Source organism: Stenella coeruleoalba, assembly GCF_951394435.1.
Source record: "Stenella coeruleoalba genome assembly, chromosome: 3".
Lineage (NCBI taxonomy): Eukaryota > Metazoa > Chordata > Mammalia > Artiodactyla > Delphinidae > Stenella > Stenella coeruleoalba.
In genome coordinates this window covers 145,469,275-145,492,306 of record NC_137148.1, presented here as the reverse complement: position 1 = coordinate 145,492,306, position 23,032 = coordinate 145,469,275, and the positions used below count along the sequence as shown (strand labels likewise).

The window sequence follows — 23,032 nt, the reverse complement described above, 5'->3', positions numbered from 1 at the left end:
GAATCTGCCTGCCAATGCAGGGGACACGGGTTCGAGCCCTGGTCTGGGAAGATCCCACATACCGTGGAGCAACTAGCCCCGTGAGCCATAATTACTGAGCCTGCGTGTCTGGAGCCTGTGCTCCGCAACAAGAGAGGCCGCGATAGTGAGAGGCCCGCGCACCGCGATGAGGAGAGGCCTCCACTTGCCGCAACTGGAGAAAGCCTCGCACAGAAATGAAGGGCCAACACAGCCATAAATAAATAAATAAATTTAAAAAAAAAGAAAAAAAAAAAGATTAAGGTTGGCGGTTGTAAGCATCAAGATGGCACTGAGCCCTAGGGTGGATGAACTCCCCTAGGCAAGAGCGGGCAGAGCAAAACCAGAATACAGCTTAGAACTGGAGCCCCAAGAGTGGTTGCTGAATGAACTGAATTTGCTCCAAGGCAATACTCCTCCTCTCTCTGGGACCCTCATTCCTGACCCTCAGGCATGGAAAGAAGCACGTGTAGCACTGCAGCCCTGTAACATGCACTCTGAGGATGTCCCCATTTCCCAAGACTAACCAGGAGAAACAAACGGTGGAGGGCTCCCCAGCGTTCTCCCCTAGGTTGGCAAGAGAGGGAGAAGGGGGTAGCTGACCAGAGTTAGGCATGGGAAGTAAAATGGTGCAAGAAGCCTGGCCACAAGGAAGGGGCCTGGAGGCCAGAGTTGCCCCCTCCCATGGGACAGGAGTAAGAATACCATCTCTCCTGCTCCACTCCACAAACCCCAGGGTCTGTCTCTCGATGTGTATGGCCCAGATTTCCTGGTGAACAAGGAAGAGGGAACAACACATCTCACTCTCAGAGAATGATTTTATCTTTTTCCTGTTGAACCACGTACAAACCATTTTGCTGTTTGCAGACTGATCCCACCAACTATGGAGATTCACAACTCGCTGTAGGCCTCTGAAACAGCACAGATTTTCCTGAGAGGTAACCGGGACCTGCTTTCTCAACACAGGCCTCAAGCAAACAGCAGAGCACTGCAGTGAACCTCTTGCTACCGGTACTGTAATTGTTTTAAACCTGCAGCTGTAACTGGAGGGGAGCCCAGAACCCCCATAAACCAAACCAAAGCAAACAAAGCACCTCATTACACACTTAGGTTCTGGCCACTCAGGGACACTGGCAGGGGCAAACCTGATGAAAAGCAATTTTTCAGACCCACAGAAATATTTGCATGGAGAGAAAAAACCAGTAGAGCAAGTGGGGCTCTGCTGTCCTAACTGCTGGCCCCTCTCCAAAGGCTCAGAAGACTGGTGGAGTCTCAGGTCCCTCCCGCCAAGAAGCACAGAGCCAGTTCGGACAAACCTCTCAATGACGTGCCATGGATTCACAATGGCCTGTGTGGACAATGTACCGCCCAGGATACATCTGAACACAAGGAGTCCTTCCGTATCTTTCATGTTAAACTGACACCACTGCCCTCAAAACCCCAGAATAACTAAGTGCTTTTCAAGCAGTGTTAAGGTTGAAATTGCTGCCTCTTTTTCTATGCTGTTCTAGCAATACAGACTCACCGACTATCAGAGATGGACAGGATCTTAGACATTCAACTCTCTAATGACACTCATGAGAAATGGAGCCCAGAGAGGTTAAGTGGTTTGTCCAAGGTCATGCAGCTTGTTAGTAGCTTTCCTGGACTAGAGTTTAAATCTTCCCACTCTTAGTACAGTGTTTCCTCCAATAGATTATGTTACCTTCCTCAGTTAAGGTTCCTTCATCCTTTAAACACATTGAGCACCTACTCAGAGCCAATTCTTTGGAATACAGAGAAAACACTCTTTACCTGAACTCAAGAAGGTTGTGCTGTGCAAATGCAAGGAAAATCTCAGAGAATCATCAGGAAGAGGAGAGCCTCTCAGATGCAGAATGTGTGGATTCTCACTGCATTTGTTTGACTTATGATAAGCCATATGCGAACTGGGAAGAACCCCCTACGTGGCCAGAAGCTGCCAGCATAAGATGCCCAAAGGTACTCTACTGGGTGCCAAATTCTTTTATCTCATCATCATGGGAGGAGGAGTTCATGACCTCCCCATCTGTTTGGGGGAGCCAGCAATGATTCACTAGAGGAAGGTGTGTTAGAATTACACAACACACATTTAAAAACAGAAAACAGGGCTTCCCTGGTGGCGCAGTGGTTGGGAGTCTGCCTGCCGATGCAGGGGACACGGGTTCGTGCCCCGGTCCGGGAAGATACCACATGCCGCGGAGCGGCTAAGCCCATGAGCCATGGCCACTGGGCCTGCGCGTCCGGAGTCTGTGCTCCGCAACGGGAGAGGCCACAACAGTGAGAAGCCCACGTACCGAAAAAAAACAAAACAAAACTACACTTTTATTACTTGGGGGGAGTGGGGGGATAGTAGTGCTTAAAATTTAAAAACCTAATCAGAGCTGACTCTGTCCCACCTGGGTAACAAAACCAGTTGCAACCAGAGTAGAGTGGTAACTGTCAGGACAAAATGGGCTCAAGCTGGGTGGGGAAGAGGCAAAAAAATAAATAAATAATGCTCACCTTGGCACGGTGTGCCCACATCTTAGATGAACCAGAAAGAAAATTCACTGTAGCTCTCTCTGGGAGGGAAAATGACATAGGATGACTTCCTACAGCCCACGCTCTCTCTGTGGGGCGTATAGTCCATCACCACCCCTACCTTACATCCTGGAACTCCAGGGGATGGGCAGAGGAGAGCCTCGCTGAAAATCAGTTAACGCCCAAAGCAGGCTTAAAAAGAGGGCAGGGGGCAAGGTGGAGTTTCTTCAGGATGGTGCTGAGGCAGTGGATTTGAAGAAGGGACTGCATGGGGGAGATGTGGGGATGGGGTGGGAGGCAGAGACAGAGAGACTGAGACACAGACAGGGAGGTGGTCAGACCTGCACAGCTGGGAGCTAGTGGGCAGTGGAGTGGGCAGAGGGCAGCCCGAACCACCACCTAATCATTCTGTGGTTCCTCCAGAGGTAGCCTTGGGAAGTGATACTTGAGGCCCAGGCCCAGCGCACAGGGTTTTGCGGCAGCACGGTGATACCTGAGTGCCAGCAAAGACAACGTGCCGCGACCATAGGCATGGGCAATGAAAATGAACTAATTCCCTTGCTACTTCCCTAAGGCGCTGACATGTGTCCCTGAACCAGAAAGAAAAGGGACCCAACCACACTAGAGTCGCACTTCCAATGACACAACTGATGTGTGGGCAACTAACTGACCTGAAGGAACCACTTAACGTTTCGGGGCCTTTTCCCCCATCCTCTGCAAAATAGATTGTGGGAAGGGCAGGTCAATTTGTGTGTGTGTGTGTGTTGTGTGTGTGTGTTCACTGCATTTTTAACATTTTAAAATAGACTTTATTTTTTAGAGCAGTTTGAATTCACAGCAAAATTGAACAGAAGGTACGAGTCTCCCACACATGCCCAGCCTCCTGCACGGTCAGCATCCCTCATCAGAGCCAGATCAATTTTCCAGACACTCCTTTACATCTAGAATTTTTTGCGTTAAGTCAAATTGCCTTGGATAGAGAGAGAGGGTGGGGGGAAGGGGGGGAAGGGGGCGAGAGAGAGAAAGAAAGGGAAAGAGGGAGGGAGAGCTGGAGGTAGAGGGGTGGGGAGTACAAGAGCAGCTTTCACTGCTCTTGGGGAAGGAGAAGGAGAGAGTAGCTAGCCTGGTAGATGCAGGGGGAAGGAGGCGAGCTTGCTGTACGTGTCAGGGTGACCCCTCTTCAGAGGTTCTCTGAATTGCTGCTTTGGACCATCTCTGGGCAGCGGGTTGTTAACGTCCGTTCCAGCTCAGACGTTCGATTAACCCAGTGGTGCCAAGTTCTTTAATGCACACATGCATACACAATCCTTCGGGTAACTCACAAAATGACCCACTTGCCATGAAGAGCAAGTGTTTAACAGTCTCATTTATGTTAAATAGAGCTGAGGTATCAGGAGCTGCCCCCAAAGTCTGACAAGAGTCTCTTTCTGGACTTTTGTGCCTACAATTTTGGGAGGATTGAGTAAAAGAGACAAGGGTGCGGTGTGAGCACAGCCCCAAGCTTCACCACCATTCCCATTGTTCAAAAGCCTGGAGTGCAGCCAACAAATACGTTTGAGCACAAGTCTACCATCAGTCACTACACTGAATGCTGGGACACGCAGACAATTAAGTATACAATGGATGTTAGGAGCCTGGGGTTGAATCCCAGCTTCCTGTGTAAGTCTCAACTTCAGCACCTTCAAAAAAGGAGATAATAGCACCTATAAGACAGGGTTGACATGAGGCTCCATGAAGAGGATGATATATAGTTCTCAGCACGTGTAGGTCCACAAATCTCCGAATGAAAGGGACCTGATGTAACCCTTGATCCAAGTTTCTCATTTGAGAGACAAAAAAAATAAAACTCAGAGATTTATTCACTTCTAAGTTGCAATAGAAAACTGCAGAACTGAGAATTCAGGTCTCCTGAGCTCCAGTTCCACATTCTGTTCCACTATCAAATGATTACAAATAATAGTTATACTAGTAAGAGTTACCGATGACGATGATACTCCATTTATGAGTCCTCACTAAATGTCAGACCCCGCCTGGCCTCTCCCAGGCATTATCCCATGTCATTCTCACAGTAAACCAACGAGGTAAACAACCTAGATTGTTCCCATTTGACAGATGAGGAATCAGATGCTCCTAGACAGGAAGTGTCGTGGTTAAGGCAGCAAAACCAGGACTTGATCCAAGTCCTTGTTCTGAACAAGTGTCCTGGGCTGTGCGTACTTCAGAAATGAGATGTCTCTCCTCAAATAATTTTACCCTCTTTAGCTAAAGCCATAATTAGAGCCTCATTTGCCTTTGGATAATTGGCTTCCCTCTTTGCTCTGGTGTCTTGTTCCTCTTGGGCAGCCGCTCCAGCCTGGAGGGTGTCACACTCAGCACATCCACTGTGGCTGCCCAGGGCTAATGAGGGCTCTCAGTGTGGTTGCATTTAAGTGCCCGGTATTGCAGGGAAGGTCCATGCACAGACATACCCGCTACCATCAAGAATGACGGCAGGGCTGTGAAAACATGTCCCTCCCAAATGGGAACATGCCGCTCCAGCTCTTTAAGAGAGGACAACATGATCTGCTTTGCGCTGAGCCTATCGCACAAGGAGATAGAAAAATCCTGTGGGCGAGTGTGTGTGTGTGTGTGTGTGTGTGTGTGTGTGTGTGTGTGTGTGTGTGTGCGTGCGCGTGCGCGCCCCCACACGCACGTGAAGAGGAGGAAGAAGGGAGAATAAGAATCCTCGACAAGCACTAGAAAAGCTGGATGAGATTCATGCCCAACAGTGAAGAAATAAGGAGCACAGAGGACAACCATTTGTCTATTAAGACAATGAATTCCAGTAAGTTTTTCTTGCATAAAATTAAATGAATCCAAATGTCCCTAAATAGGAAAACAGTGAAATCAGTTATAGCCCATCTATACAACAGAGTCCTATGAAGTCCTTAGAAATGGCATGGGAAAATGTTCCTAATGATTCTCAGTGAAAGCAGCAGATTACAAACCTGGCAAAACATTATCCCAGTTATATATAATACATGATACAAAAGAAAGGAAGAATAACAATGTTTACCTCTAAATCATGAGATCACAGGTGCTTTTATTTACTTCCAAATATTCTACAAAAACACAATATTTTTTTTTAATACTCATTTCTATGAACAATAAACGTCATTTTTTCCAACAATGGCCCAGCATTCCCAGGAGAATGCCTGATAGAGGTTATGGTGTGGTCTGAGGCCCTCATTAGCAAGGGAGTGTGTCAGGCAAGGATGAACCCTGAGCTCTCCTAAGGCTTGAAAGGCAGTGGTCTTCAGTGAGCCAGTGCTCCAGCCCTGACACTACAAGTTCTGCCAAAGAACTGTTTTCTGGAGAGGGCCTACATCATACTCACTACCCCTCAAAGTTCAGCTGACATCCTAGCTCTTCTTGTTCTCAACATTCCAAAAGCACTATTCTCACTGAATTCCAATAGTAGTCATTCTTATGGGATTATTTGTAAATAACTCTATAAATTTATAATACATTTATTAAAACCCTATAAATTATTTAAAACCCTGTAAATTATAAATTTACACCAGAGGCTGCTGTGCTGGGTCCATATGCAGATTTTATTCAGCCTGAAAATATCATTTAAAACCTAGATCAGCAGGTTTCTCATAAAAAAAAATTTGTGGGACCTCTCTCTCAAAAGAAAAAAAAGAGAGATAAGGTAGCATTGGGCCAACATATTGACATAGATAGTAACAATCACTTAGCATTGATTCACAGCTGTCCTATATACCCAATGACATAGACTTTGCCCCAGTCCTCACTGCTCCCTATTGCTCCCCACTCTGAGCTGCGTGTGGATTGATCATTTTCACTCTTGTTTCCTTAGTAGTAGAGAAATATTTTTCTGTATACTTATCTCTGTCAAAGGTGGGGAAATGAATGACTGACCAAATGGCACTGTGCTGTAGGGAAAAAATGAAAGGAATCACATTTCTTTGTGAAGTGAAGAAAGTTCTCACACGTTTACTAGGCAAATGGAAAATCTGTTGTAAAAAATACAACTGAAGATGACATTAAGTGTGTTTGTGTGTGTGTATATATGCATAATATATTTGCTTAGGTTATTATATATATTATATACTATATATATAATATACATTTAATATATTTGCTTAGGTTACTATATAAAATAGCATAATAACTATCACTCTGTACGTTCATTTCTATTACCTTCATGGCCTATGTGGGCTCAAGTTTGAAGATCTTTGGGGTAAGTCTTTTCTCTCCCAACTGTAAGCTCCCTGGGGGGCGCTGAAAATTTTCTGTTCCAGATGCCATATTGCACAGCAGTTTAGAGAGTGGATGTTGAAATCAGACAGACCCCATTTGGAATCCTGGCCCTGCCATGCTACTTGACCTATGACTCTTGGCAAGTTTCCCAACCTCTCTAGCCTTCAGTTTCCTCACCTGTAAAAGGGGGTATTAATATCTACACTTTACAGGGATGTCATGATAATGAAATGAGATAATGTGTGAAAAGTCTTAGCATAGTGCCTGCCGCAAGACAGTTAAATAAATGGTGACCATGAAATTATTTATTACTGTATTTCTTTCACATTTCCCATAACACAGTGTTGCTACATTTTTAGCTTTTCAATAAATATTATTGAATTAAATCTTCAGCTGGTCTTCAATTCAACTGTATCATGGTCTTAAGGAAACTTTCTCCTATTCTAGGAAGATGTGGAGAAAAAAATCGGCAAAATCAAACTTAAACAGGTCAACATAAAAGTCTCTGAACATTTTAAAACCTGCCTCAGTATAATTCAAACCATCTATAACTGTAACTTCACAATGAAAACAAACAAAAAATTTGGAGTAAACATAGAACCTTTTAAAGATTTATATAAACTCTATCCTTTTGTGTGTTTCCACTTGTCATTCCAAAATTGGAAAAAATCCCATGGAACTTGGTTTGAAAGGTGTGAGAACAGCCTGATTTTGCTCCTTAGTTTTAATGAGGTAAATTGCTTTTAATTGCACAAGAGTTGATTTGGTTTACCACTAAAGAAGTAATCTGGGATTCTCTGCCCCACACTCCGCCCCCAATTAAACTGTATTCTGTAATGTCATTAAAAGCTGCTATTCTAAGTATTTGAGGAGGTTCAAGAGGGATTCTTTTCTTTGATTGTATGCCAACTTTTTTTTTTTAACTTCAGCCAAAAAAAAAAAAAAGAGGACAGTTTAATAAATCTCTCTTGGATTTGTTCTGCAGCTTATTAAATCACTGTCTTCTCTGATCCTGGATCTGAAGGTTTCTTTCTGACATTGAATTCTGAGATCAGTCACATCGAAAAGGAAAGAGATGTAAGGAACAGCCCCTTCTCAGATCTGCAAGTGTAGAAGGGACGTTTTGGAACTGGAGGTAGCTTTGTAACACTGTAGGTGGGAGGGGCAAGCCCCTATCTGAAGAAAGATCTTCGATGCCTCCAAATGCTCTGAGGAGAAAAATCTTAGATTCTCAAAACTCAACAGCTCTGTCTGGAAGAAAATAAATTGGCTCCAGTAAGAATATCCTTTTACCTTTTCCAGGGTTCTGAGCCTTGCTGTGTGATCTTGAGGGCATCGTGCCACTTCCCTATATCCGTTTAACCTTCTATAAAATATCCTCATTCCTCACTCCCAGCTCAGGCAGGACATTTAGAAGTGTTGGGGGCAATATATGGGAGAAGGCGTTTTTAGGCACTAAATGGTGTTAGAAAGACTCAGCAGTATTGCCATTGTCACTCAGGGAATGTTTTTATAAATCAAAGATTTTCATGTCGGTAGAGCTCTGGAAAATCTTGCTCAGTCTCATGATTTTATAGTTGTTCTACAGAGCTTAAGTGACTTGCCGAAGATCACACAACTGTGCAGTAAATGAGATAATGTACATCAGTGTTTGTCGCAGTGCCTGGTGTATAATAAGCACTCAGTAAACCTCACCTACAGTTGCTACTGCTGACATTATTGTTGCTATTATTCAGGTCTCCTTACTCTCAGTTCAGTGCTCTTTCTATCAGATACATACAGAAACTACAAGAAGCTTACCCCATGGGCCCAAGAAATTTCTTGCTATAAGAAAAATGATCATTCCAAGAAACCATCTCATTTTTTTCATAACTGAGAAGGTCCAAAACCTGGAGAAGTGTTATTTCTTGGCACATAGTTCCCAGGATGCTAACATAACACAGGATCCGAATTTGGGGCCTTGCTTGGGAAGGAGAGGCTATCCCTTTCTCCTGACCCTTCTGACCCTTCCACCCACAAGTAACACAGAGAAACTGCACATTGTGGACCAGGGATTGAATCCAGGCTCCAACAACCCTGCCCTCAAGTCCCCAGGGAAGAGCAATGTCCTGGAAATGGAAAATGACACTGACTTGGAGAAAGGAAAGACTGGCCAACACTTGAAACTGGGAACGCTATGTGGCCAAATGGCAAAAAAGACAAAATCAGACTCCTACCTCACACCATACATAAAACATAAGCTCTATAGGTTGATTAAAGACTTGTGTATCAAAAACAAAACTATGAAATTCTTAGTAAAAATATAAATGAAAATCTTTCAGACTTTGGTATTGAGAAAGATTTCTTAAAGATGACACAAAAAGATTTGACTGTTAAAAAGATGGATAAATCTGTACGAAGAGTAAGAAATGAAAAAAATATATATCTTAAGTAAAATGAAAAGACAAGCTGTAAGTGGGAAGAAGATTCTCATAATACATAAAATCAGCAAAACATGAGTATGAAGAATATATAAGATATCCTGCAAGTTAATAAGAGAAATACAACCAACCCCAAAGAAAAATGGACAAAAGTCATGGACAGACATATCACAGACATGAAACCCAAGTGACAAGAAACACAAGGAAAGATTTTCAGTGCCACTGGTGATCAAGAAACTGCAGATCAAGACAGTGATGACGTATGTTACACCCATTTTACTGGCAAATTTTTAAATTGGGACAATATCAAGTGTTGAAGAGAATGCAGATCCACATAATCTCTCATCCACTATTGCTGGGAGAGTAAATTAGTGCAAGCACCTTTGGAAACGCGTTTAGCAGTATCTCCTAAAGTTAAATATTCAGATCTCCCATGACCAAGCAAATCTACTGGTAGTTATATGCTCCACAGAGACTCTTGAACATGTACAAAGAGAGACATGTACAAGAATATTCTTAGCAGCAATGCTTACAATAAAAAAAAAAATCCAAAACAACCCAAGTGCCTAAAATTGAAAGCATGAGTGAATAAACTATGGCTTATTCACACAATAGAATTTTCTACACTCATCAGAAAAATGAACTCCAACAGTTTTTAATATGAATGAATTTTAGTATAATATTAAGTGAAAAAAGTAAGTCCCTTCAAATTACTCATAGTTCAATACGCTTCTTTATAAAGCTAAAATAACCAAAACACTAGAGAGATATGTATAGATGCAGTAACACTGCATTAAAGCAGTGGAATGATTAACAAAAGATTCAAGAATGGGTTACCTTAGGTGGGGAAAGACACACATAGTTACAGGTAGTTGATTGTTCAGTTTCTAGTGTTTGGTTTGGGTGGTGAGTGCAAGGATGTTTAATTTATTATTAAAAATAATAATATATGTTAATAATATAAAAGCAAGCCCTTGTGTGGACCAGTGATGAGCTACACTATGAGTCGAGTATTATGACAACCCCTGTTCTCTACAACTGAGGTCCCATCTTCCCTTTTCCTTTGTTTTAAGGGACACTGGTCACTGAATAATGGTATATTTTACTGCCCAGGTGCACAGACTAGTTTCTGAGAGTGGATATCAGTGAGGCCCTAGGCAGACTAGGCACATAAAGAAATAATATATATCCCTTATCCGTAAGGAGCTCTCTCCAGCAGCATAGATAGTGGCATCAACAGACAATGAGAGAGAGAAATGCCAAGTATCAGGGTGAGGTCTCTGCTATGTGTTGTGGGATCTGCTCCTCTTTGCTGCACTGCTCTCCTTCCCCCACTCAGGCTCTAGGAGCTCCGCTTGCCAACTAGAGAGGGTCAGTCAGGGGGCCACCTGCCTCAGAATCCCCTTGGAGGGCTGATACCATGCACATCCCTGGCCCCTCCCCAGATCTGCAGTGTCAGAATCTTTGGGGTAGGGTCCAGGATTCTGCAATTTTAGCAAACTTCCCAGATGCACCTAAGGTCTGAGAAATCTTCCCCGCAGAGATTCTATGTCTTGCTTTATCCCCTTTGAGAATCCAGGATAATATTTTGAATGTGCTACTGTCTACTGTCACACTTCCCCCCATTGGTCAAGAACCCTGGCAGCCGTTCCATTATTATAGCCCCAGGGAAGAGAGATGAGGAAGGCTTCCTCAGAAAAGAAGATATTATAGAGCAAAAAGGTAGTGGCCCCTGAAGCCACAAGACATGTGTGCCCCAACATGCCCACCTTGGACTAAAGTCCCAAAGAGAGATATTTTAGATAGGTCGTGGGAAAAGGCAAAAACAGAGTCTCTCTTCCCTTTCCTAATTGGGTCCCTGGGACCTGGTCCCAGACACTATTTTGGAGAGGGAAGGGGAACTATTTTGAAACAGAAAGACTTGTTAAATCTGAAGCCACAAGATGTCATTGACTGAAAATTTTAAGTTGCCACAGTACAAAGTGAGGTGGAGACTCAAAAAGATTAGATTAGATTTAGAACAAACAAAACCAAGAAGCTTCATCGTCTTTGCACGTTGAGTGTGGTGCAGAAATTTGCAAACTGGCACGGCTGTATCTGCACTACCACCCCAGGGCCTGTCCTGCAGCAGGGACTGAGTAAATGCGGAATGCGACTAGGCTGAGATGCCTGAGACATCAGGGAAGACGCACTGCACACTTGACCTTGGGTCAGGGTCTTAAAGGGATGAGTGGGAGTTACTAGTTAGTGTGTCTAGGGGTGGGAGTAGGGAATGGGGCGGTGGGGGGGGGGGTGCAGTAGAAGGTATTCCGGGCAGTATTCACAAAGAAAAGAACTGTGGAAGGTCATGTATGGTGCCAGGAGAGACGAGGAGCCAGCCAGGAGCCCAGAGCATGTCCTCGGAGGAAGAGGACTTGTTCCTTTCCTGCCTTGTCTTTCACAGCAGTCTTAGTACCCAGCCTGATGTGGACCTCCCAAGTCCCAGGCAGCCTGCTTATACCACTTCTCACTGCAGGAAAGCTGTGCTTTAAAAACCTGCAGTGACATAGCAACCACTGGCATCTAGAGTCCCATCTCCTGCCCAAGCAAAGGTCCCCATACACAGCTGTCAGAGAGTTGCCCAGTATTTGGAACAGGGGCAGAGAGTGAGGAAGGAAGAAAAAAATCTCTCAGGAGGAACAATGTGGCACTTTTTTCTAACATGGAGAAGGAAGCATTTTCAATAAGAAAATAAACATATCTTCTCCTTTTTATTCATTATGAGAACAAAGCATGGTGTAGTGGAAAGAAGAGGAGTTTTGTTATTCAAAGGACTTGTGTTCCAAATCCAGCGCCACCACTGCTACCTACCTAGCAGAGACGGTCATCAAATATGCTATGCGTTTCCCTTCAGTTCCCAGATTCCCTTGCAACTAGGTTGGGAACATGTGATGGGGTCTGGCCAGTGGACTGCGGGTGGAATCTCTGGGTGTCACTTTCAGGCTGATGTAGTTGAAAGTGGTTGTACTTCGTTCCTCGCTCTCTTCCCTGCTGCAAAGAGGCCATGGGTACAAGCTGGCATAGCTTCACAAGGGACAAAAGGCGTCCGACCTTCCTGACCTTTATCAGACTTTGCACAAGAGAGAAGTAAACCTTTGTTAAACCACTGATATTTGGAGATTGATTTGTTACCCCAGAATCACATAGCCAAATACACTAATGCACTAATACATTGTAATATAACCCTTGGTCTCATTGGGATGAAAGTTACTTGACTCTCTAGGCCTTGGTTTTCCCATCTATAAGATGAGAATAATTATACCTATGTAATTGGGTTGTAAGAATTTACTATATGTTTATGTCCTATATAGCAAATAATATATAGCTGGCATTTAATAAATGTCTCTTCCTTTAAGATGCAGTTGATGTCATTATTATTCCTGTGGTTATTACTGTTATTCAGGGGATACAATAAATGTCTTTAAATAAGCAGCAACTGTGTCAGGCACTCTACTAGTTGTTTTACATGCATGATCTCATTTTTGTAGCTAAAGAAACCAAGCCTCAAAGAGGTTACTTGTTCAAAGGAACACAGAGCTAGTAAGTGATCAAGTCAGGATCAGAAACAGGGATTTCCTAAACCAAAAGTCCATACTCTAATGGCAACATTGCTACTCACATTTCTCAGATGTGGAACCCCGGAGGCTCAGAGATGTTACATAAGTTCACCAAGCAAAGCAATAACTGTTAGAACGAGAGGACTTTTCTCTATTCCAGACCAGTGTTGCAATGATGTGATGATTAGAAAAGATAATCCCCCGCTAGGGCACTGGACAGTGATGTCTGTGCCCCCTCCCACCACAGAGGCCTAGCCCATTGTGAACTGAGGTCCTAGCAGCTCCGGATACTGTGGGCAACAGATAAGAAGAGGGGGAAAGAAGGAAACTACATCTTGATAAAAGGAAAACTGGATGCTTTGTGTTCAGAGAACGGCTTCTCAACAAAGTTTCCAAAGAAAATCCCACTAGCTGAAAATAAACATTGAAAGCGTTTCCAAATCTCTGTCAGATCTCTGTCTCTCTCTCTTTCTCTGTCTCCCTGTTGGTCCCTCTCTCTGTGTGTCTGTTTCTCTCTCTGTCTCTCTGTCTTCCCCCCACCACCCCCTGTTTGTTTTGGAACTTGAGAAAAGTGAGCAGTGTGGATCCTAAAGCAGTTTACACTGAACCAGATGGCACATGCGATTAGCATCAGACTAAAAAGACACATTACTTAGAGATTAGGTTCTAAGCAGGGACAAATCTGTTCCAAAGGAACAGAAGGTTTGGTTTTCTCGCAGACTCCCCTCAAGAGCTTCCTCGGGGCGTACCTATTCATCCCTTCTCCCATCAGCACCATCAGGCAAGCCCGAGCTGGAGAAAACAGGAAATTCGTCTCCATAGATGTCCCAGTTCTCCTCCCGCTGAACCCGGAAGTCATTCACACAGGGCAAGCCACTCCCTGCGGGACCTCGACTGCTGGTGGCCCCTGACTCCCTCATACCCCAGGCTAACAAGTCGCATTATGCCACTCAGTCTGCACAAAAACCCAATGAGACTCGTTCTGTGGTTGTTCCCACTTTACAGCCGAGGAAATTGAGACTTATAAGGATTAAGTACTGTACTCGGATCACAAGTCAAGTAAAAGTTGAGGCGAACGGAGGCTAATTGCCTCCATGAAAGAAGAAAGAATTAAAAAGTGTGTGTGTGTGTGTGTGTGTGTGTGTGTGTGTGTGTGTGTATGTTTTAAAAGAGCCCCAAGGAGCAAACCATCCTAGAGGATGTCTGTCAACTGTCCCAAACTATGTAACTATCTTGAGGCGTGCAGCAAGGTAAACAATGACGTGAGAAACCACAAACATCTCACCCTGACCTATTCTTCTGGGCTCACATCGCACAGGTCCTATGCAAAAACACTCTAGGGAAACGAAATAAAAATTGGAAAAACGATTCAAAGCAGGAATGAGACGTGGATACAGACCAAGGCCTTTTTGTTCCTTAAGTCCTGTGCTTCTCAGACCCTGGAGAAAAACACACAGTTTTCAGGGAAACAAGGAAGCTTAGCTTAGGGTTACGTGCAACTATCAACTATGAAGGGATGACCCTATTGCAAAGAACCTGAAGGTAAGGACAGAAGTTGGGAAAATGAAAGGAGCAGCAGAAATAATAACCACAACACCAGTAATAACAGTGATCACTTAGTATGGGATATTATATTGCTCTGATAAGCACTTTAAACGTACTGTTGGTCTCATCAGCCCACACAACAACCTTCTAAGACAGACATTGCTATCATTTTTCCCATTTTACAGATGAGCTTACTGAAGATCAGAGAGGTTAAGTAAATTGCCCATGGTCACCCAGCTGAAAAGGGGCTAAAGTAGGAATCCAACCCAAGAACCAGTGCCCTTAACCAGTAAACTTTCTCCCCTGCATAGGAGGTCCTCCCCTGCATAGGACCCTCCTGAAGAGAGGCCAATAGGATAGTCTGCCAACATTTCGGAAAGTGCTTAAAAGCCTTCTGGTTCCTCTGCTTGATGTCAGTACAAGTGTTCAAGGCTGTGAGTACAAGCTAATGTCACCGACAATACTCCAGGCAATTTGCACATCTGGCAGTTAGATAAGTGCAGACTTAAAGCAAACTGCGTCCCGGAGGCACAGGACAATTCACAGGGAGAACAACAGAAGGGATTTCATTATAACTCAGACTTGGCCAAGGAATCAAACTCCCCTTATTTCAGGGTATAAAGGAGACACTCACCCAAGAGCCCCAGACACCCAGTAAGTTCGTGTGTATGAACTCAGATTGTATTCACTTGGAACTTGAGGATTTAAGGAGAAGGCTGAGCTGAAGTTTCCCTTGGGGTATTTTTTTAATTTGTTTTTTTAATTGAAGTATAGTTGATTTACAATGTTGTGTTAGTTTCAGATGTACAGCAAAGTGATTCCGTTTTATATATATATACATATATACAGATATATACAGATATATATATGTGTGTGTGTGTATATATATTCTTTTTCAGATTCTTTTCCTCTTTTGGGTTACTTTTGTAAGAGGGTTCACTTAACAAATAAATAGTGGGAGAAGAGTTACCTTTAAGCTGTGCATAAGAGCATACTGCTTTCACACGTGAACCAAGGATGGATAGACTAATTATACATTGCCGCCTCTTTAAAATGGGTCCCCAAAGGGCTCTCTGTTCACCTACTTCTAGTCTCTGTACGTATGTAAAGGTAAGAATTTTGCATTTTCTTTGTAACTGTGTACAACACTGGGGCTGGCCTTCTGTCAATTAATATTAATCAGAGGGTTTTTACTGAATCTGAAACTCAAAGACGCAGCAGGACTGGCGAGCAGCAGCTGTCCAGCCTGCCCTGTGATTATGCTAACCCTCAGAGGCCACCATCAGCCCAGGAGATGTGACTCCAGTAAAGGAATCACTCCTACTCCTACCAGGCTGGAATTGACACCGCATGCCCAATCCAGGACCGCGCTAACACTCCATCTGGCCTCGATGCTGAGCCGGGCCCCTGACCATGACTGCCGCTCTGAACAACGAAAGGGAGCCAAGCAGCCCTTGCTCTCTGCTGCCTGTGCAGCACCACATGCAGCAAGAGTCGGCCTTGCCACGCCCCTAGGATGGGACTCACTTCACTTCTACAGTGACACCACCTGAAATCCAGAAAGGGACTGCCAGGGCAGGAAGGGGCAGGCATATTTCAAAGTTTTCAGAGTGAGGGTAATTTATTCCGACATGGAAATCAGAAGGTGAAAACCGAGGAAGGCTCACTTAAAAAAACCCAGTAATACAAGGCATACAGCAAGACTTAACCAGGATTAGTTTCCAATCACCTTACACAAACCACCTTGCACAAACCAACCATGTATGTACTGCGTTAACCTGCTGTCACACATCTGTCTAAATGGTCAGGAAACTCCAGGCATGAATATGAAATCACAAGAACGCTTTTCTTCCCATGCCCTTCTCCTAGCTCTAATTCCACGGGATGAGATTCAGACAGCAATTCTGGATGCACCATGTCAACCAGACATTAGGGGGGAAAGTCTTTACAGTGAAGTGGTTCCTGAATCTTTAATACATAAATATTCAAGCTTCACTCTGAATAAATCCCGGGTGGGAGATGACTGATCCTCTGCTTTCTAAGACTTCTTATTTCTTGCACAGTTTTCTTCTCACAGAGAGGAGTGATGTAGCAAATGGTGAATACTGACATCTAAGTCCTACCTGCTCATAGCTGGAGGTCGTGTGGCCATCCATCCCACTGATCCCAAAAACAGGGAACCCCAAGGCTCTTGACTGTGGGATGCTGGCTGGGGACTGGTGGTTACCAGAGATCAGTTTGGGTGAGCAGAAGCTCTGACCACAACCATTGCCCAAGTCCACTGTCATTTCCTGCTCTCCAGGAAATACCGTTACGTGAAGAAAGGCAACGTCTAGAGCAATTGTATAACATGCTACTATGAGAGTAGTAATAAAAGACCGGGGGAGAATATATAGTTAATGTGTGTTTGCTTGCTTATATAGTGAGTGCCCCTGGAAGCAAACACAACAGGAGACTGAAGCCCCTGGTGCCTCTGTGAAGGGATCAGACCTTTACCTACTTCTCACGTAGAGCAAAAACCTCACAGCAAAATGACTCCAAATTTAGCCTCTCAGTAAACTTTCTCAGGAAAACAAACAGTTCAGCCTATGTTTTCCCTAAATTAGTTTAGATTCTGATATCTAAGTCGTCAGCTACTTTCTGCTTTTCCCCTTCATTCAGACCAAGGGAGTTGTTAGAGAAGAAACATTTCCTAACTGCGCAGCATGTAATGAGCACGTGGGGTTTCTGGCACCCCAACCGGCCAGGATGCTTTGCACTCACCTTGCTTTTTAAAGAGGTTGCTCTGGACTATCTCATTCATGGACTGGACTTTCTGCTTCTGGAGTTTCTCGGGAGGGATGCAGGTATAGAACTCATAGAGGAGTTGGCTAAGGGCAGGAAAAACCAGAGCACGCAGAGCTCGTTAAACCAATATCTGCCACCTCCCGGCACTTACAGTCTGTCCATCCCCAGCCTGCCAGCTCTGCAGGGGCAGAAACAATGTACCTCTTGCTCCCTTCGCCCCCCACCTCCGTGCATGATAAGCCTTCAGTAAGTATGCATAGTTGGTCTTGGTGTTGAATACTGACAGTGTTCAAAGAGATGTGGAAATCTGAAAATAATATCAAGAAACCCAACCACTTACTGTGTGTATCAGGCACATGTTTTGCACTTGACATCCACTGTGCCATTTAAGCCTCACAATTCTATGACGTAGATCCAATGCTTATCTCAATTTTACAAGTGGGAAATGTAAGGTTTAAAAAGGTTAACTAACTTTCCCAAAGTTACACAGCTAGGGAGGGTCAAAGAAACAAGGGTTCAAAACCAGATTCTAATTTCATTGCCATGCCGTTTTATTCACTAATGTTTTATGCTTAGTAATGTTTTATGATAAATCTTAAGATCAAAAACGTCCTTAATTTTTAAAAAAACTCTGAAAAGTTGTGGGTTAGAACCAGTTTGGGATATGAAAAAGGAGATAGCTCTTTCCAAATACAGTGAAAATAAAAATACCACTGAAACAAAATTACAGCTCCTGTCAGCTTTCCAAAATCAGCTCATTGTGCTTATTCATTCTTTCAAATCCTTATTAAGCATCTACTTAATATGTGACAGGCAATGTGCAGGGCAGTGGGATACAATAGGAACAGACTTGGTCCCAATTGGCATGGAACTTACATTCTAATGGAGGTCAACGTACAACACAAAAGCAAGCAAATCAATACAAGGCCGTAGATGCGATGAAGGAAATGAACAGGGAGTTGTGTCAGAGAGTAACGGTGCAGGGGTTGAGGGAGGAACAGAATTTATTTACAATGTTCAGAGGTAGCTTCTCCAAGAAGATAACATTTAGCTTGAGACCAGAAGAATGAGAAGAAGCCAGAAGAAATCTTCGTATGAACAGTGGATAAACTGACGAGAGCTGAATAAAGTTTGGAATGCACTGAAAAGAATTGTGCCATGTTTATTTCTTAGTTTTGATAGCTATGCTGTAGTTATCTAAAATGTGAACATTAAGGGGAGCTGAGTGAAAAGTATGCAGGAACTCTCTATACACTATCTCTGAAGTGCTTTTCCAAATCTAAAAGTATTGCAATATAAAAAGTTTTTAAAATCTTCTATATGTTATCTTGGAACTTAAGTGAATTTAGGAAAAAGAGGAAAAGGGTGTATCTGGCTCAGATGCCCCTATTCTAAGAGCATAAGCACAGTAAAATAATGTGTTCCTCCCATGAGAGGAATGGGGTGAAGAAGGAGCGAGCGAAGGGGAGCCCATCTCATTATCCCATTAAGTGTCCATAGGTTGTTCTCCATTTGTAACTACAGGGCTTACAGGGCAAAGACTGGAACCCCAAAATAACCTTCAAGCCCAGGTGAAATGGAGACACTTACACCAAACATCAGTTTTTTAACCTACATGTTCGTATCCTGCATCACTGATATTGTCAAAGAAGGATGTTTACTTTATAGTTGGTTTTCACCAAATCTGACACAACCCAATGAAACTGTAAAAATCCCACACCAATATCCCTGCAGGGAGCTCTGACCATGTGTCCTCCCTGTCCCCGCACTGAGTGCCTGGCTGGAATTACCCACAAGAGCTCTCCTCTCCCTCTGAATCCCTGGCTTGACAACAGAGCCCAGGAAAGTACACACCATAAGCTCACCTGAGTAACTTTGCATCAAAGACGGTTTCCACATCATAGAGGACAGATGGGATGTATTTCAAAGCTGCCACCTAGGTAGAAAGTGAAATAAACATGAGCAGTGCCCACGGCCAACAACTCTGCCTGGTGGTGAGAATACTTTGCAACATAACACAGATCAAGGGAAAATGATCCTGAATCCTGGGCACTGCTACAGTGATTCAGACTCTGCATGTAGATTGAAACACCAGGTGTACCTCTTTCAAAAGTTTCTTCTGTCTTCAAGGGAGCAGAAATGTAGAGTAGAGCAATCAAAACCTTTGAGGTTACACACACTTACAGTCAAATCCTGGGTCTACTCCTTAGTGGCCAGGTGACTTTGGACAAAACACTTACCCTCTCTGATGTCTCAATTTCCTTATCCATAAGATAGAGGAAATAATGTCTATTTTGCAGGATTGTACAGATTCAAAATAATATAAATGTGGCATCCAGCAGAAAGCCAGACATATTTGCCTGCTCAATAAAGGGTAACTTCTATCTTTATTGGAAGATGGTAAGCTTGAATTGTTTTGTTGGTGGCAAGGATGACATGGACTGAGTTATTTCTATTTTCTCTCCCTGGCCAATTTGTGAACAATCGTCAGCGTGTTTTGGTCCACTAGCTGGGTTAGGAAAACTGGGCATTGTGGTGGATTGTTTCTGTCCTCTGTGCAAGATAACTGATACATCCATAGGTGGGAAAAAGACCCAGGCCCTTGCAAAGCAGCACCATTTGCTAAACAGCAGAGTAGACTGTAATTTCCACAGGAGGAGTTGTAAGTCACATAGTTGGAAAATAATGTTTAAAAATCTGGTAGATGTATCCATTTTATATTTTCTTCTTATTTTTCTGTATATGCTAAGTGTTTTATAGTCAACAAGTATCATCCTTTTACAAACAGACCAAAATTAAAATAGAGAAAATTCTTTTTTTAAAGAAAATCTTATCCTAGCCATATACAGTTGCACTTCTTAGTTAACATAAATAACAATTATGACTATCCTCTGAGAGTGTGCAGTGGAGCAGACACCATGCTGTTAGATTATTTTGTTAAACCTTATTTCAGCCTACAAGGGATACACTATTTTCATAGATCAGCCTACAAGGGATACACTATTTTCATTTCTAATCACTGCACAAAAATGCTCCCATGGGTACACCAAGTCCTCCTTACTGACGAACTCCATGCTATCTTTAGTTTTTCTTTATTATAAAATAAGTGATAAGAAAATATTAAAATATACATCTGTGTATCTGTGAGAACCCCTATGTGATGGATGGGCTGCTTGAAGAGAAATTAGTGTGTAAAATGTATGTACACATATGCAAATGTACATACAAATGTATACACATATACGTTTTAGGAGATAATGTCATATTAACTTAGAAGCAGTAATCAATTTCCTTCTACTCCTTTCCCTATAACCTTGCTAACACTAGTATACAAATCTGTCTCATTTTGTCAATCTGATACATAATTTGCAACTGCAATCTGCGAATTTTTGGATCTAGTCCAGGTGGGCACCTTTTCTATACTTATTGAAAAACTGTATTTACTATATATAGCTTGTTTATATTCTTTCCCCATTTTTCTTTTGGGTGATTTCTTATTGGTGTGGAATTCTTTATATATCATTAATATTAAGCCCTTTGCACAGCTACATGTAAAAGAACGAAATTAGAACACTCCCTAACACCATACACAAAAATCAACTCAAAATGGATTAAAGTCCTAAATGTAAGACCAGACACTATCAAACTCTTAGAGGAACACATAGGCAGAACACTCTATGACATAAATCACAGCAAGATCCTTTTTGACCCACCTCCTAGAGAAATGGAATTAAAAATAAACAAATGGGACCTAATGAAGCTTAAAAGCTTTTGCACAGCAAAGGAAAACATAAACAAGACGAAAAGACAACCCTCAGAATGGGAGAAAATATTTGCAAATGAAGAAATGGACAAAGGATTAATCTCCAAAATTTACAAGCAGCTCATGCAGCTCAATATCAAAAAAACAAATAACCCAATCCAAAAATGGGCAGAAGAGCTAAATAGACATTTCTCCAAAGAAGATATACAGATTGCCAACAAACACATGAAAGGATGCTCAACGTCACTAATCATTAGAGAAATGTAAATCAAAACTACAATGAGGTATCACCTCACACTTGTCAGAATGGTCATCATCAAAAAATCTCCCCAAAAAATAAAAATGGTTCTAAAGAACGTAGGAGCAGGAAAGGAATAAAGATGCAGACGTAGAGAATGGACTTGAGGACACGGGGAGGGGGAAGGGTAATCTGGGACGAAGTGAGAGAGTGGCATGGACATACATACACTACCAAATGTAAAACAGACAGCTAGTGGGAAGCAGCCGCATAGCACAGGGAGATCAGCTTGGTGCTGCTCTGTGACCACATGGAGGGGTGGGATAGGCAGGGTGGGAGGGAGACACAAGAGGGTGGAGATATGGGGATATATGTATATGTATATAGCTGATTCACTTTGCTATAAAGCAGAAACTAACACACCATTGTAAAGCAATTAAACTCCAATAAAGATGTTAAAAAAAAATTAACCCCTTTGCAGTAACACATTTTGCAAGAATATTCTCTTGCTTGTCCTATAGTTTGATTGTTGCTTGTCTTTTAGCTTCGTTTATCGTACCTTTCATTGCACAGTAGGATTTTAATTTGTATGTTGTCAGATGTGTCAGATCTTTTCTTTACATTATTGGATTTTGTGTCCAGAGATTTATTCTTTATTTTTTCAAATCAAGATGGCAAGAGTTAACAAGATTCCAAAGTGAATGTTTCTAAAACTAGGGTCGATTGGGACACCCTTTTCCCATAGGATGATGTTAGGTATTCTGTGGCGGGAAGGTGGGGGGGTAAGGAATTGCAATCAAATAATTAGAGGAAAGTTTGATTTAAGCAAAGATAAACCAGTAAGGTGTTTCTGGAGGGGGTTTTTTGGCAGAACTTTTCAGAATTTTAATATGCTAAGATGCATTTATGACATTCTTCCAGGCAATTATAGTATACAGTACATTTCAGCCTAGTTGGTCAGGCCATCTGTATCAGGAAACATCAAGATATGGCAAAAGCAGATGCCTGCAGGGCTGGGAAAGCAGCAGAAAGAGTGAAATGAGAAGAGCACAGGCCAGTGGGAAGTGAGGAGGTATGTGGAACCCACACTCTGTCTAAAGAATGAAACATTCTTGTTCACTTGTTTTAACACTGTGCTAGCCAAATCAAACACACCTGCAGGCTGCACTTCTCCCACGGGCTGCCAGCGTATAACCCCTACATCCTAAAGAGACATCTGAGGCACATGCCCTGATAAAAGCCCATCTGAGCATCCTAGCAAACTACTCCTTCCTTCACTCTTAGGCTGAGAAACATAGAGCTCTGGGCCCACAGGCACTGGGGCGGGGGTGTGGGGGGGATCTCTGTGCTCCACCCAGCACTTGCATGCTCCGAGGCCCATTTCTTCACCCCCTGAGCCTCAGCATCTTCATGTGGGGCAGAGAGGAATGATGCAAAATAAAGTATATCTTGCAGCTATTGTAATGCCCAGCACGCAGCAGGCCCCCAGAAGTGCGTGTGCTGGATCTCTCCTTATCTCATCTCTCTGACACCAGCCCTCATTACCCAGCACCTGGACAAAGTGTAACATGGACTCATCATAATTAAGACCAAAGTGAGGGAACAAAAACAGAAATGAAATTCTCGGCGAGTCGGGGAAAGCCAGGACTTCAGTGTCTGCAGCAAGCTGCTGGCTTTCAAGGGCTGCATGTCATTCCAGGGCTTCAGAGTGATACTGTAGAGCACTAATCACCAGGTGTCTACATGGACACTCACACTTAAACGCTTCAGCTATTAGTAAGGAGGAGCTGGGCAAAGCTGGGACAAGGGCTGCTTCAGGAGGAGCCAATCTTCCCAGCCTCCCAGCCCTGGGCTGGCA

General features: G+C 43.1%; 1 protein-coding gene across 9 annotated transcripts in view; it reads right to left on the bottom strand.

The window, feature by feature from the left end:
* The window catches only part of DOCK2 (dedicator of cytokinesis 2), a 416,438-nt gene that overhangs the window by 276,552 nt on the left and 116,854 nt on the right, over positions 1 to 23,032 (bottom strand). For all 9 annotated transcript variants that reach the window (XM_079918428.1, XM_079918432.1, XM_079918434.1 and 6 more), the window contains 2 exons: positions 19,039 to 19,109; positions 17,150 to 17,256 (listed from right to left, as the gene is read on the bottom strand). In XM_079918428.1, coding sequence (XP_079774554.1) covers positions 17,150 to 17,256; positions 19,039 to 19,109 — 178 coding nt within the window. The remainder of the gene's footprint in view (positions 1 to 17,149; positions 17,257 to 19,038; positions 19,110 to 23,032) is intronic.